The sequence below is a fragment of the Arachis ipaensis genome, chromosome B7 (genome assembly GCF_059453495.1).
Source record: "Arachis ipaensis isolate K30076 ecotype BB chromosome B7, ASM5945349v1, whole genome shotgun sequence".
Lineage (NCBI taxonomy): Eukaryota > Viridiplantae > Streptophyta > Magnoliopsida > Fabales > Fabaceae > Arachis > Arachis ipaensis.
Window position 1 is genome coordinate 30,552,075 of NC_142442.1, and position 13,446 is coordinate 30,565,520.

At 38.7% G+C, this 13,446-nt stretch overlaps 2 protein-coding genes across 2 annotated transcripts; one reads left to right on the forward strand and one right to left on the reverse strand.

The window, feature by feature from the left end:
* Nucleotides 1-655: 655 nt before the first annotated feature.
* LOC148550715 (uncharacterized) lies at nucleotides 656-8,018 on the forward strand. Its single transcript, XM_088494592.1, has 3 exons — nucleotides 656-787; nucleotides 902-1,099; nucleotides 7,722-8,018. Exons 1-3 carry the CDS (start codon nucleotides 656-658, stop codon nucleotides 8,016-8,018), a joined length of 627 nt encoding a protein of 208 aa, XP_088350718.1.
* An 812-nt stretch (nucleotides 8,019-8,830) lies between these two features.
* On the reverse strand, nucleotides 8,831-11,174 carry LOC107606948 (uncharacterized). Its single transcript, XM_016308946.1, has 5 exons — nucleotides 10,506-11,174; nucleotides 9,766-10,079; nucleotides 9,283-9,574; nucleotides 9,013-9,210; nucleotides 8,831-8,929 (listed from the first exon to the last, which is right to left on the reverse strand). The coding sequence occupies exons 1-5, from the start codon at nucleotides 11,172-11,174 to the stop codon at nucleotides 8,831-8,833; spliced, it is 1,572 nt and encodes a 523-aa protein (XP_016164432.1).
* Nucleotides 11,175-13,446: the final 2,272 nt, after the last annotated feature.

Here is a 13,446-nt window from a genome sequence, read left to right on the forward strand (position 1 = left end):
GAGGTACAAAATAAATCTCTAAAAGTAGTTTTTATACTAAACTAGTAGCTAGGGTTACAAAAAATAAGTAACTAAGCGTAGATAGTACAGAAATCCACTTCCGGGGTCCACTTGGTGTGTGCTTGGGCTGAGTATTGAGATTTACACGTGTAGAGGCTTCTCTTGGAGTTAAACGCCAGGTTGCAGCCTGTTTGTGGCGTTTAACTCTGGTTTGTAACCTGTTTCTAGCGTTTAACTTCAAAATAGGGCAGGACGTTGGCGTTTAAATGCCAGTTTATGTCATCAAAACTCGGGCAAAAGATGGACTATTATATATTGCTAGAAAGCCCTAGATGTCTACTTTTCAGCGTAATTGAGAGAGCGCCAATTGGGTTTCTGTAGCTCCAGAAAATCCATTTCGAGTGCAGGGAGGTCAGAATCCAACAGCATCTGCAGTCCTTTTTCAGCCTCTGAATCATCTTTTTGCTCAGGTCCCTCAATTTCAGCCAGAAAATACCTGAAATCATAGAAAAATACACAAACTCGTAGTAAAGTCCAGAAATGTGAATTTTGCATAAAAACTAATAAAAACATAGTAAAAACTAACTAAATCACACTAAAAACTAATTAAAATAATGCCAAAAAGCGTATAAATTATCCGCTCATCACTCTCCGTATGACAAAAGTGCCCTGGCTTGGATCTGAGCTTGGTTTGTGGGTTTCTGAACCTACGTGGCACTCTCACCCCCCCAAAGCCATATCTGACGTGGATGTGAATGTTGATTATCAAAAGCGGGATAGGTTGAACGCATGAAATCAAAACCCTAGGTAGCTTCCCCCCTAATACAAACCTGGATCCAGAGAATCGATGCTTGTTGAATCTCATTGAGTGTGACGTGCACCCACGGTGATAAAGAATTAGGCCGTACCTCCCGCAATTTCTTTCCGCAGATTTACGCCTGCTCCAAGTGATGGCAGTCGCAGTTCTTCTTCAAGTTCGAAGAAGATGAAGGCGAAGAAGCTGGACGGCAGATGCTTCTGTGGAAGAGAGTTTGCGTTGATGGAGTCTAGCACTGTTACCAACCCTAATCGATGGTTCATCAGATGTCCTCTATGGGCAGTGATGCGTGAGCATCTTTCCTATCTTTTCCTAGTGAATTTGCATCTAAATTGTTGAATTTAATAAAGAATTAATTATATTTTAGCCACTATAGATGCTATTTTGAGTTTTGTGCAATACTGTTTATTTTAGGTAGCATTCGGCTGGATTTGATGGAGTTTCTGCAGCACAAGAATCAAAGGAGATGGCAGCGAGGAGCGACGCGTACGCGTGCGCGTGATTTGGAAGTATCCATGGCGACGCGTGCGCGTGACTGACGCGTACGCATGACTCGTGGAAAAAGACCATTGACGCGTGCGCGTGACCGACGTGTATGCGTGACATGCGCAACGTGCAAAAAAATGCAGAAAGATGCTGGGGGTAATTTCTGGGCTGTTTTGACTCAGTTTTCAGCCCAAAAAATACAGATTAGAAGCTGCAGAATGGACAAATCAAGTGGTCCCTACTCATCAGCTGAAGACTTGTTAATTAATTCGAATTTAATTTCAAATTTGATTTTTAAATAGGAAAAGATATTATTTTAATTTTAATTTTAGAAATTTGATTTTTAAATTATTAGGATTAGTTATAAAAGGGAATTCAGATCCATCAGATTGGAACTTAGTACATTTTATTAGAATCCTTATTTTCTACTCTGAACTATGAGCAACTAATCCTCCATTGTTAAGGTTAGGAGCTCTGTCTATTTCTATGGATTGATTTTATTGCTTTATCTATTTTAATTCATGTATGGATTTATAATTTAAGAATTGTTTTCGCTCTTTATCTTATGAATTTGGGTGGAACGAAAGTATGACCCTCTTTCTATTTGAGTTCTTGTAAAACTTGGAAAAGCTCTTTACTTGAACAACAGCTTGAAAACATATTCTCCTAAATTTTAATTATCTGGATTTAACGGGATACGTGACATATAATCCTTTTATTTTTGGGTAATTAGAGTTTTTGTGGCATATAAACTGGAATTTGATCATGTAGCATCTAATTGGAATTAATTGACCAAGGAATTGGCAGTTAATGAATTTTAGAGGAGACTAGAAAGGTCTAAGGAATTAGGGTCTAGTCACATATAGTTTGCCATAAATTAAATCCTATATAATTAAAATAGTTAGTAAGAAAAGTTAATCCAGAAAAATAGATAACTGTGAAGCCTTAACTGTTTTCTCAATATTTTATTCCCAACATTTTTACTTGCCTTTCTTCAATATTCTTTATATTGTTTAATGTCTTTTATATTGCATCTCAACACTATTTTCTATTTGTCTAACTAATCCTATCAAACACTATTGTTGCTTAATCCATCAATCCTCGTGGGATCGACCCTTACTCACGTAAGGTATTACTTGGTACAACCCGGTGCACTTGCCGGTAAGTTAGTGGGTTACAAATACCGCACCAAGTTTTTGGCGCCGTTGCTGGGGATTGACTATGATTAGTAACTATTAGTTGTTTGATTGTTTAGATTAGGCGTTTTAATTTTAATTTTATTTAAATATTATTTTATTATTTTTTCAAAAAAAATTTATAAAATAAAAAATTTCCCTTGTTTTCTTTTTCGTTAGCAACCCCCTCCCCTGTTTCGTTTTCTTTCAATTTTTTTATTTAATAAATAAAAAAAATATTCAAATTTTTAAATAAATAAATAGCATTAATATTTTTCTTAATTTCTGAAATTAAGTTTGGTGTTTCCTAGTTAGTTTTATTTTAATTTTTCTTATTTTAATTTTTAGAATTCTGTTATTTCTTCTTTGCTTTCCTGTTTACCACATGGTGCGTTTAATTCTGTTTGGTGTTTTGTGCTAAGAAAAAAATAATGAAAAGAGATCATATGGGTTACTACTCACACCCAAGTAGTAATTCATATGATTGTGGATGGAAGAACTACCCGAATTTTGGTTGGCAAAGTCAAAACCAAAGAAACTTCAATGCTCCATGTTTCAACTATCAAGAGCCACCACCTCCATATTCATGTCAAGAACCATCACCTCCATATTCATACCAAGAACCACCACCTCTTTACTCATACCAAGAACCATCCTCTTTTTACACTGTTCAAGAACCGTCATCTCCTTCTTATTCATATCAAGAGCCACCATCTCCTTATTCATTTCAAATACCATCAGGCTTTAAGCTTCTCATGAAAGAATTCCTACATGATATAAAGACGAGTGTCAAAAATGTAGAGAAACATGTGCAGTCAATTATCAAGTCACAGGAAGAAGAGCAAGCAAATTCCTTCCTAAGAGATATAATGCAAGATCCTATGGAAGAAAGTGAGGAAATCAATCAAAGGAGTTTATACTCCAGTGAATTAGAGAACTTTTCATCCTCACACATGGAAGAAGAGGAAGATGCACCCACAAAGGAGGAAGATGCACAACCTCCCATGCCCTTGGTAAGCAATGAAGAAGAGATTGAATTAGAAGACAACTACCAAGAGGAAGAGGTTGAAATTGAGGAAGCTTGCAAAGAAGTGGAAGAATTCAAAGAAGAACACAAGGGAGTGGAGATTGCAAGACCTCTCCCAAAGCCATCAACATCCAATACAACATTCAAGTGGGTAAAATTCATATCCTTAACCTTTACGTTCCCACTTGAATATGGGCTACTGGAGACGGATGGTCAACTTAGAGCTCTTTGTGGCATTAAGAGTAAGAGAAAGATGGTTAGTGGTAAGAGTTGTCAAGCAAGGTTCAATATGGTTGCATGCTCCAAATTGAAGTGTAAGGATTGGTGTAGAGCTCAATTGAATGGGTCTAGAAGGTTGTTTGGATGTCTCTGTGAGAATTCAGAACGCTTGCCACCCGGTGGGAACAATGGTGATCCACAAGGAGACGGGTGTAAAAGCAAGGTTTGGGACCCTGGAATTCATTCCCACAATCAACACTCTTGGGGCCTTGTCACTTGCTTCAACTTGCTCAAAGGCGTTATGCGCCTAGTTTGGGATCCCGGTAGCCATTGGAATTACAAATATTGGTGGAGATTCCTGGATCAGTACAAGCACAAGCCACCATGACAAGAAGCTCACAACATGTCCAACTTAAGGACTTTAACTAAAAGTGCTTGGTGGGAGACAACCCACCGTGGTATGATCGTTCCTTTTCATTCTTAGTTATTTTTTGAAGTAGTAGTTTTCTTACTTAGTTGATTTTTCTTGAGTTTTCACTAATTTTCTGATCATGCAGATATCTTAGAACAGGAACCGAATATAAAAAAAAATATGGCACACAACGCGCAAGCGTCGCTGACGCGTACGCGTCAGTCATGTGTGCGTGAAAAATAAAAGTTGAACAGAGAGTTGGGCGGGAATGGTGCTGGAACCAAGCCTTTAGCACAAGCAACCCCACGCGGATGTGCACTCCACGCGTGCGCGTCACCTGCAAAATCGATGTAAAGGAGTGTTTAGGCAGAGAGCTGTGCTGGCTTGGGGTAGGAAGTGTGCTAGAAGCACAAAATTGGTGACGCAGACGTGTCCCTAACGCGTACGCGTCAATTGCACATATGGCCATCCACGCGTGCGCGTGTATGACGCGCACACGTCGTATGGATTTTTTATCCCAAGCCATGCGAACAAAGAGTTGTGCATGCGCGCGGATGGCTTCGCGCGAATCACACAAAACCCAGGGCACGCAGACGTATGCCTGACGCTTCCGCATCATTAAGAAAATCTCGCGACCCACGCGTACGCGTGCCGTACGCGTACGCGTCACCTGCGCCGCACACCTCCACCAGTTCGCCGCCAGTTTTTAATTTTTTTTATTCTCTCTCCCAAATCCTAAATCTCTCTTGTTCTTTTATCCTTTTATTCTTATTTCAGTATAATATTTGTTTCTTTTTATTTTCAGTTCTTCTTTGCTTGAGGACAAGCAAACATTTAAGTTTGGTGTTGACGCTTTGCTTAAGGATTTTCTGTCTATTCCGATGGCACCAAAAGGGAGGCGAATCATCTTCACTGAGGAGCACAATCTGAAGAATAAAACGACTACTCAGATAACTAAGGTGGTTGAGTTTCTTTCATTTTTTTATTCCTTCCCACTTTTATTATATTATGTTCTAGTTTCATGCTACTTTGTTTTATTTATTGCATGATCCTTTATTAGTAGATTCATAGGTTATAGTTTAATTTATCTGTTAAGTGCTTTAATTCTGAAAGATGTCTCATGTATTGCCCACTAAGCTTGAAATAAAAAAGAAAGAAGAACAGATGTAGTGCATGAGAATTTGAGTTTAATTTTTAGAGTAGTCTTATTTACTTAGATGTGGTGGTACTTTCTGTTTTCTGAATGAATGCTTGAACAATGCATAATTTTGATAGTGAAGTTTATGAATGTTAAAATTGTTGACTCTTGAAAGAATGATGAAAAAAAGAGAAATGTTATTGATTATCTGAAAAATAAAAAAAATTTGATTCTTGAAGTAAGAAAAAGCAGTGAAAAACACAAAGCTTGCAAAAAAAAAAAAATGGCGAAAAAAAATACAAAGAGAGAAAAAGAAAAAGCAAGCAGAAAAAGGCAATAACCCTTTAAAGTAAAAGGGCAAAGGGTAAAAATGATCCAAGGCTTTGAGCATTAATGGATAGGAGGGCCCAAAGGAATAAAATCCTGGCCTAAGCGGCTAAATCAAGCTATCCCTAAACCATGTGCTTGTGGCGTGAAGGTGTCAAGTGAAAAGCTTGAGACTGAGCGGTTAAAGTCGTGATCCAAAGCAAAAAGAGTGTGCTTAAGAACTCTGGGCACCTCTAACTGGGGACTCTAGCAAAGCTGAGTCATAATCTGAAAAAGTTCACCCAGTTATGTGTCTGTGGCATTTATGTATCTGGTGGTAATACTGAAAAATAAAATGCTTAGGGTCACGGCCAAGACTCATAAAGTAGCTGTGTTCAAGAATCAACATACTGAACTAGGAGAATCAATAACACTATCTGAATTATGAGTTCCTATGGATGCTAATCATTCTGAACTTCAAAGGATAAAGTGAGATGCTAAAACTATTCAGGATTGCAGTTGTAAACCCCACTATAAGAAGAGATATGAGCTTAATCGAACTCTCATTCTCATGCAAATTCACATCGTAAGCTTATATTAGTTTTGGTTGCTTGAGGACAAGCAACAGTTTAAGTTTGGTGTTGTGATGCGTGAGCATCTTTCCTATCTTTTCCTAGTGAATTTGCATCTAAATTGTTGAATTTAATAAAGAATTAATTATATTTTAGCCACTATGGATGCTATTTTGAGTTTTGTGCAATACTGTTTATTTTAGGTAGCATTCGGCTGGATTTGATGGAGTTTCTGCAGCACAAGAATCAAAGGAGATGGCAGCAAGGAGCGACGCGTACGCGTGCCTGACGCGTGTGCGTGATTTGGAAGTATCCATGGCGACGCGTGCGCGTGACTGACGCGTACGCGTGACTCGCGGAAAAAGACAATTGACGCGTGCGCGTGACCGACGCGTACGCGTGACATGCGCAACGTGCAAAAAAATGCAGAAAGATGCTGGGGGCGATTTATGGGCTGTTTTGACCCAGTTTCCAGCCCAGAAAACACAGATTAGAAGCTGCAGAATGGACAAATCAAGTGGTCCCCACCCATCAGCTGAAGACTTGTTAATTAATTCGAATTTAAATTCAAATTTGATTTTTAAATAGGAAAAGATATTATTTTAATTTTAATTTTAGAAATTTGATTTTTAAATTATTAGGATTAGTTATAAAAGGGGATTTAGATCCATCAGATTGGAACTCAGTACATTTTATTAGAATCCTTATTTTCTACTCTGAACCATGAGCAACTAATCCTCCATTGTTAAGGTTAGGAGCTCTGTCTATTTCTATGGATTGATTTTATTGCTTTATCTATTTTAATTCATGTATGGATTTATAATTTAAGAATTATTTTCGCTCTTTATCTTATGAATTTGGGTGGAACGGAAGTATGACCCTCTTTCTATTTGAGTTCTTGTAAAACTTGAAAAAGCTCTTTACTTGAACAACAGCTTGAAAACATATTCTCCTAAATTTTAATTATCTGGATTTAACGGGATGCGTGATATATAATCCTTTTATTTTTGGGTAATTAGAGTTTTTGTGGCATATAAACTGGAATTTGATCATGTAGCATCTAATTGGAATTAATTGACCAAGGAATTGGCAGTTAATGAATTTTAGAGGAGACTAGAAAGGTCTAAGGAATTAGGGTCTAGTCACATATAGTTTGCCATAAATTAAATCCTACATAATTAAAATAGTTAGTAAAAAAAGTTAATCCAGAAAAATAGATAACTCTGAAGCCTTAACTGCTTTCTCAATATTTTATTCCCAACATTTTTACTTGCCTTTCTTCAATATTCTTTATATTGTTTAATGTCTTTTATATTGCATCTCAACACTATTTTCTGTTTGTCTAACTAATCCTATCAAACACTATTGTTGCTTAATCCATCAATCCTCGTGGGATCGACCCTTACTCACGTAAGGTATTACTTGGTACGACCCGGTGCACATGCCGGTAAGTTAGTGGGTTACAAATACCACACTAGGCGGTAATGGGCAGACGCTGTTGGAGTTTAGGTGAGAAAGTTTTTTTTGCATTTAAGTTGACCAATTGGTGCATTTGTTTTGTTTTGTCAGACAAGAGACTCCAAATACTTTGTATGGGTTGATGAAATCGAAGAAGGATGGGAGGGCATAGCAAGATGTTTGGCCAAAAGACAGTCAAGGAGTTCTTATCCAAGGCATGATGATGGGTTCACTGTCACTGAACCTGGGAAAAATCAGCAAGCATCGTCAATCCTGGCGAGAGGGATAGACAAATTTAGGGCTGAAATTAGGGGTGAAATTAGGGGAATTAGAGTGTTGCTTTTATGGATAGCGTTGGGTGTTGCATTTTGTTTGATCTGTGAGATGTATTTCTTTATGAAAATGTAAAATTTGTATGGAGTTGGGGTATTTGTAAATCATGAGAGAGTGAATGTATTTTCTGATTTTGACATAGACACTTTGATGCTGTTGCTGCTTTGTAAGTTCCATATGATAAATTTTATTGCTAGTCAGTTGGATATATATGCACATGTAGCTATATTTTCTACTTAAAGAATCATAATTAAGCTCAATCTGTGACATAGAGACTTGATGGTTGTGGTAATGAAGTATAAAACCAGGCATAGTAGGTGCTGTTCGATTAATGATAATCTTGTTCCATAACAGAGTGAGTAACAGTTATACATAGATTTTGCAACTTAAAGCATAAGCTGAAAACCAGGAAAGCTAAATCAACAAGTGGACTGACCATGAAATAAACCAAAAAACATAGTTGATTACAACAAAAGTAGCATTTCACAGTCAGAATAACCAAAATAGTAATGTTGCTTAGTCCAACATAGTGAAATAAACCAACCAGTGCCCAACTAAAATTAGTGTATCAGCAATGGCAATTACATCAAAATAGCAAAAAACATTCAAAACACAGTCTATGACATTGGTGTTGAGTTACTACTCCCGCTCGAGATTCCATTTTTGACTCCGCTTAATGCACCTCTCCTGCCTCGACCTCTTTCTTCACCCCTGCCTCTAACAGCTGTGCCTCTTGTTCTAAAAATACCTTCCACACCAGTTGTCGGCAAAAACTGCACGAACCTTGTGGTTGTCCTTGTTGTGTGTGGAAGGGTTTGTGGTTGGATTCTTGGGAGATGGTGCAGATGCTTGTGGGGTATGTGCAGACTGGGGGGAGGGGGAGGGGGTCACTTGACACTTCTCCTTTTAGGTTCTTTCTTGGCTGGTCCAGTGGTTGTTGTAGTATGGGGTTGTGTAGTTGCTGGTGGTGACATCGGGGGTGGAGGCTGGATTCCAAAGAACAACCAGTGTAATAGTACGAGTTGTTAAACAAATGTAATTAAGGAAATGAATAAAGGAATGAACTAACCTGTGCAGTCTGGGCTGCTGTGGAACCGTTTCCCACTTTAGTTGCTACTACTTCAGCCTCGGCAGCTTCTAATGTCTCCTCATAGTACATTTCAGCCAGCATATCTTCATCCTCATCACTTGCAGGGAATTGGGGTGCAGCACTCCCTTCACCCACTGCTTCCTTTCTCTTCTTACAGCTTCGCTTGTTGTGACCAGCCTACGTAAAACAGGCACTAGTTAAATTGGTACACATGAAGTTAAACATCGAATTATAATATACTGAACACACCTGGAGGCAGTATTTGCATACGATGGTTCCAATCCTCCTGTTAGTTCTATGAGGATCACTCTTATCCTTGGGGGCATAATTTCTTTTGTCTCTCTTGGTTGAAGGTCTTCTAATTAGCTTTTTGTACCGAGGTGGCAGAATTGGTAGGGTGTCAAGGTGCTCCCAGAACTCTTGGCTTGGAACTGGGCGCATTGAAGTCTGATATGCAGCATTATAAGCACCCATCGTGAGCCAGTTATGTGCATACTCTTCGGGTCTTCTATTTTGGTAAGCTAAAGCAGCACATGCGTGTCTACAAGGTATAGCCCAGTCAATTGCCAGAGTCTACAACTACATGTACCTTTGCCCAAGTCCACATTGACCTTCATGGAAAGACATTGGACTTCATAAACATTTTCCGCGTCATCTCCAGTTGGAAGGGGTCTCCATTTGTTGCTCTCTCTCTTCTCTCTTTCTAATCTGCTCTGTTGAGTTAGGGCTAACCTTCTACTATGCCTAACTAAAGACTTTTTGTTCCTTGCCATGATCCGTATTACGTAGCACCTCACTTCTTCCAACATGGTTATAATCAGTTTCCCCCTCATCTTCTTGACCTTGGCATTAAACACCTCGCAGTTATTATTGGTGTAGTTGTCCATCTTAGGGTACTCACTAAAATATGCTCTGCTCCACTGTTTCAGACTAATCTTGTCCAAGTATTCCCAAGCCCCTACATTGATCTTTTTTAGCCTATCCATTGCAGCATTGAAGTCCTGTGTCATAGTGGCCTTAGCACATGACCACATACACTTCTTCAGCTACAAGTCACTCCATTTCTTGTGAAAGTTTTGCCATATATGCATGGCACAGAACCCGTGGTTGGCGTTTGGGTACATTTCTTGGACAGCAGGAATTAACCTCTATAGATAACCATTAAGATAAACAGCATTCAATAATCACTCTTCAACAACTATCAACAGTTATCAATAAACAAACTTCAATGATAATAAACAACAGTTATCATAATTCAACAATAGCAAGCATGAAAACAATAATTCAATAATCATTCATCTACAATAATCCAATTTTCAAACTTCAATGACCATAAACAACAGTTATCATAATTCAATAATCATACTTCCAGACCCTAAACAACACTAATCATTCTTCTACAGTATGCATCTAAACCTAGTTCATTAGTCAAGCATGAAAACCTATACATTGCAAAATTAAAACACAAATACCTTCTGCATGTCCGACATGAAGTTAAACCCGTTTGCCTGAAAAACTCCCATATCATCCTGAAGGATATCTAAAAACCACTTCCAACTTTTCTTGTTTTCTGATTCAACAATTGCATATGCAATGGGATAAATGTGGTTATTTGCATCCTGCCCTATAGCTGTTAATAGCTGACCCCCATAATACCCTCTAAGAAATGTGCCATCCAACCCTATGAATGGTCTACAACCACCTACAAATCCCTTCTTGCATGCATCAAAACATACATAGATCCTCAGAAAAAGGGGATTTGAATCAGGCATGGGATTTGTGTGAATACTAACTGTAGAGCCAGGATTAGTCTTCAGAATCTCATTAGCATAGTCACGAAGAATTGCATACTGTGCAATCTTAGATCCCTCAATCCTCTCCTTTGCCTTCTTCATAGATCTATAAATCTTTCTCTCGTTGATGAGTACATCATACTCAGCTCTGAAGAACTGGTCAGCCTCTCTCACACTCAAGTTTGGTTGAAGTCTTATTCTTTCTTCTAGCTCATCAATCACCCATTTACCGTCTACTGACTTGCAGTGATTGTCCCTACTGCAGGTGTGTTCGTTGACAAAGGTCTTAACCTGATAACTTGCTGGAAATATCCTCTTGGCAATATATCTACCAAGGACAATCCTCATCGTAGCATATAGCCTTTGATCTTGTAGAGTCAAATGCTTCTTCCGATGTTTATATTAAACTTCCAGACTACTTTCCTAAACTGATTTAGAGTCTCAAATTCCATTCCTACTTCCAAGCTCACCTGGCTAACAGGGGCATCGACATTACTCTGAGGAAAGACTGGGGTCTCATCAGAATCTTCATCACTAGGTATGCTATGCAAGTCCTCTGATTCATAGCAATGATACCCAGCGTTGTCATCAGAAAAATCATCCTCATCAACCGGGACATAGAAGGTTGGAGGCTTGTCCGGATCAGGATTAGGGATGAATGACTGTCCTGTAGGGGGCCTCTTTGTTGATCTTCTCCTGTTCTTTTTTGGCCGACCCTCAGCCTCATCTGAAGGATTGGTTTCATTATTCTGGGGAGTCCTGTTGGAGTCAGAAGGTGGGGCTGACTCAGGGATTGATTGTGAAAGTGGATTTGTGTAAGGATGTGGGATGTATTGGGTGAGCTGCTCAGGTGCAATAGGATCAGAGACATTGGCCTGAGAGGGAATGAATTGGTCTATCTCATTAGAGTGCCAAGGTTGCTGTGAAGCTTCAGATACATTGGCATCAGGGGGAGGGACTGGGTCTGTCCCATGAGTTTGGGATGCTCTACCTCAAGAGGTGGCTGGGAAGGTTGGGACTGAGTTGATGGTGGTTCATCCGACTGGACAGGTGTTGGAGGAGGTTGGAAAATGTTATTTGGTTCATGTGTTACTACAGGAGCTGGGTTGTTCTCTTGATGGGCCTCTTCCATGGGCTGGGGCTCAGCACTTTTTTGGGCCTACTTGTCAACTTGGACATTACCAACTATCTCAGTATCGTCATCATCTTCCATTACTGCTAATCTTCTTTTTGGAGTCTTCTTTGGAGTTGGTACCCTTTTAGCACAGACCTTTCTTCTCCCCTTTGATGGAGTCAATTCCTTATCCTCAACTACCACAGGCTAATCCACGGGATGCTCTGTATACACATTAATTTTGTTTCCATTCTTCATGGCTGCCTCATACATACTACTCATACATTCTAACTACATCCATATCAACCCTTAACAACCTCAACCCATCATCAAGCTCCTTCCCAGGTTCTAGCCAGTAAAACTCAGAAATAGACATATATCCAATGTCCTTCAGCAAGTCAGAGATGAAAAAACCATTGAGGGTATCAACGTTTACCCTCACTATCTCCATCACTTCTCCACCAATGTAGCTAACCTTACCAACTGGCTCTCTCTCAAACCTTCCTTTATGATGAATGGATAGAGTTATGTGGATGGTGGCCATCCCTAGAAGTAAAATTTAACAAACTAATAAACATACATTCTCTGTAACTGATGCTAACACAAACCCTAAACAAACTACTCTCTATCAATTCTGAAGGAAATACAGTAACTCATACGGTTTCATTAGGTAGCAACGTTTGTCTAACTACTTGCAACGACATATGAAATTATTCATTGGTGGAAAACAACATAGCTGTGTAATTCTTCAAAGGGAGTGACCACCTCGATGTCGAATACGAAAGGAATGGTAAAAGGCTCTGCTCGCTACTCGATTCGGCGTACTCTGGTCGTCTTCTTCGGCTTCGAATGGACCAACGGCGACGACGAACCTCTGCTAGGGCACCACTGATTCTCGCGGGAACTGTCGTTCCTTTTTCCACTCCCTTTTGATAATCAACGTTCACATCCACATCAAATATGGCTTTGGGGGGGTGGGAGTGCCACGTAGGTTTGGAAACTCACGAACCAAGCTCAGATCCAAGCCAGGGGCACTTTTGTCACATGGAGATCATCTATTACGGGTATAAGTTTAGTTTCGAGCTATCATGGGTACAAATATCAGCGTTTTCATCTCTCAAAGGTACAAATGATCATTTATTTATGATAATAATAAAACACGGATTAACAAACCAATTAAAACAAGTAAACAACAATTACCATTAAAAAATAAAAAAATACCTTCTACAGAGAGCAGACAGAGCACAGAGAGGGACAAAGAACACGACGGATGTAAGACCCACAATTTTAAAAGGTTATTAATAAATTATTTACGATCTATTATATTTATTTAATATTATATTTTTAGAAATTTTTATATATAAGTTAAATATATTCTTATTTATTATTTAGAGTTTTTATAATTGAAAAATAGTGAATATTTTTATGCCTTAATTTTAAATATTTAGATTTTTAATCTTGTTTTACGAATGAAGGAGAACTAATCTAATTATCATTAATTTTCGT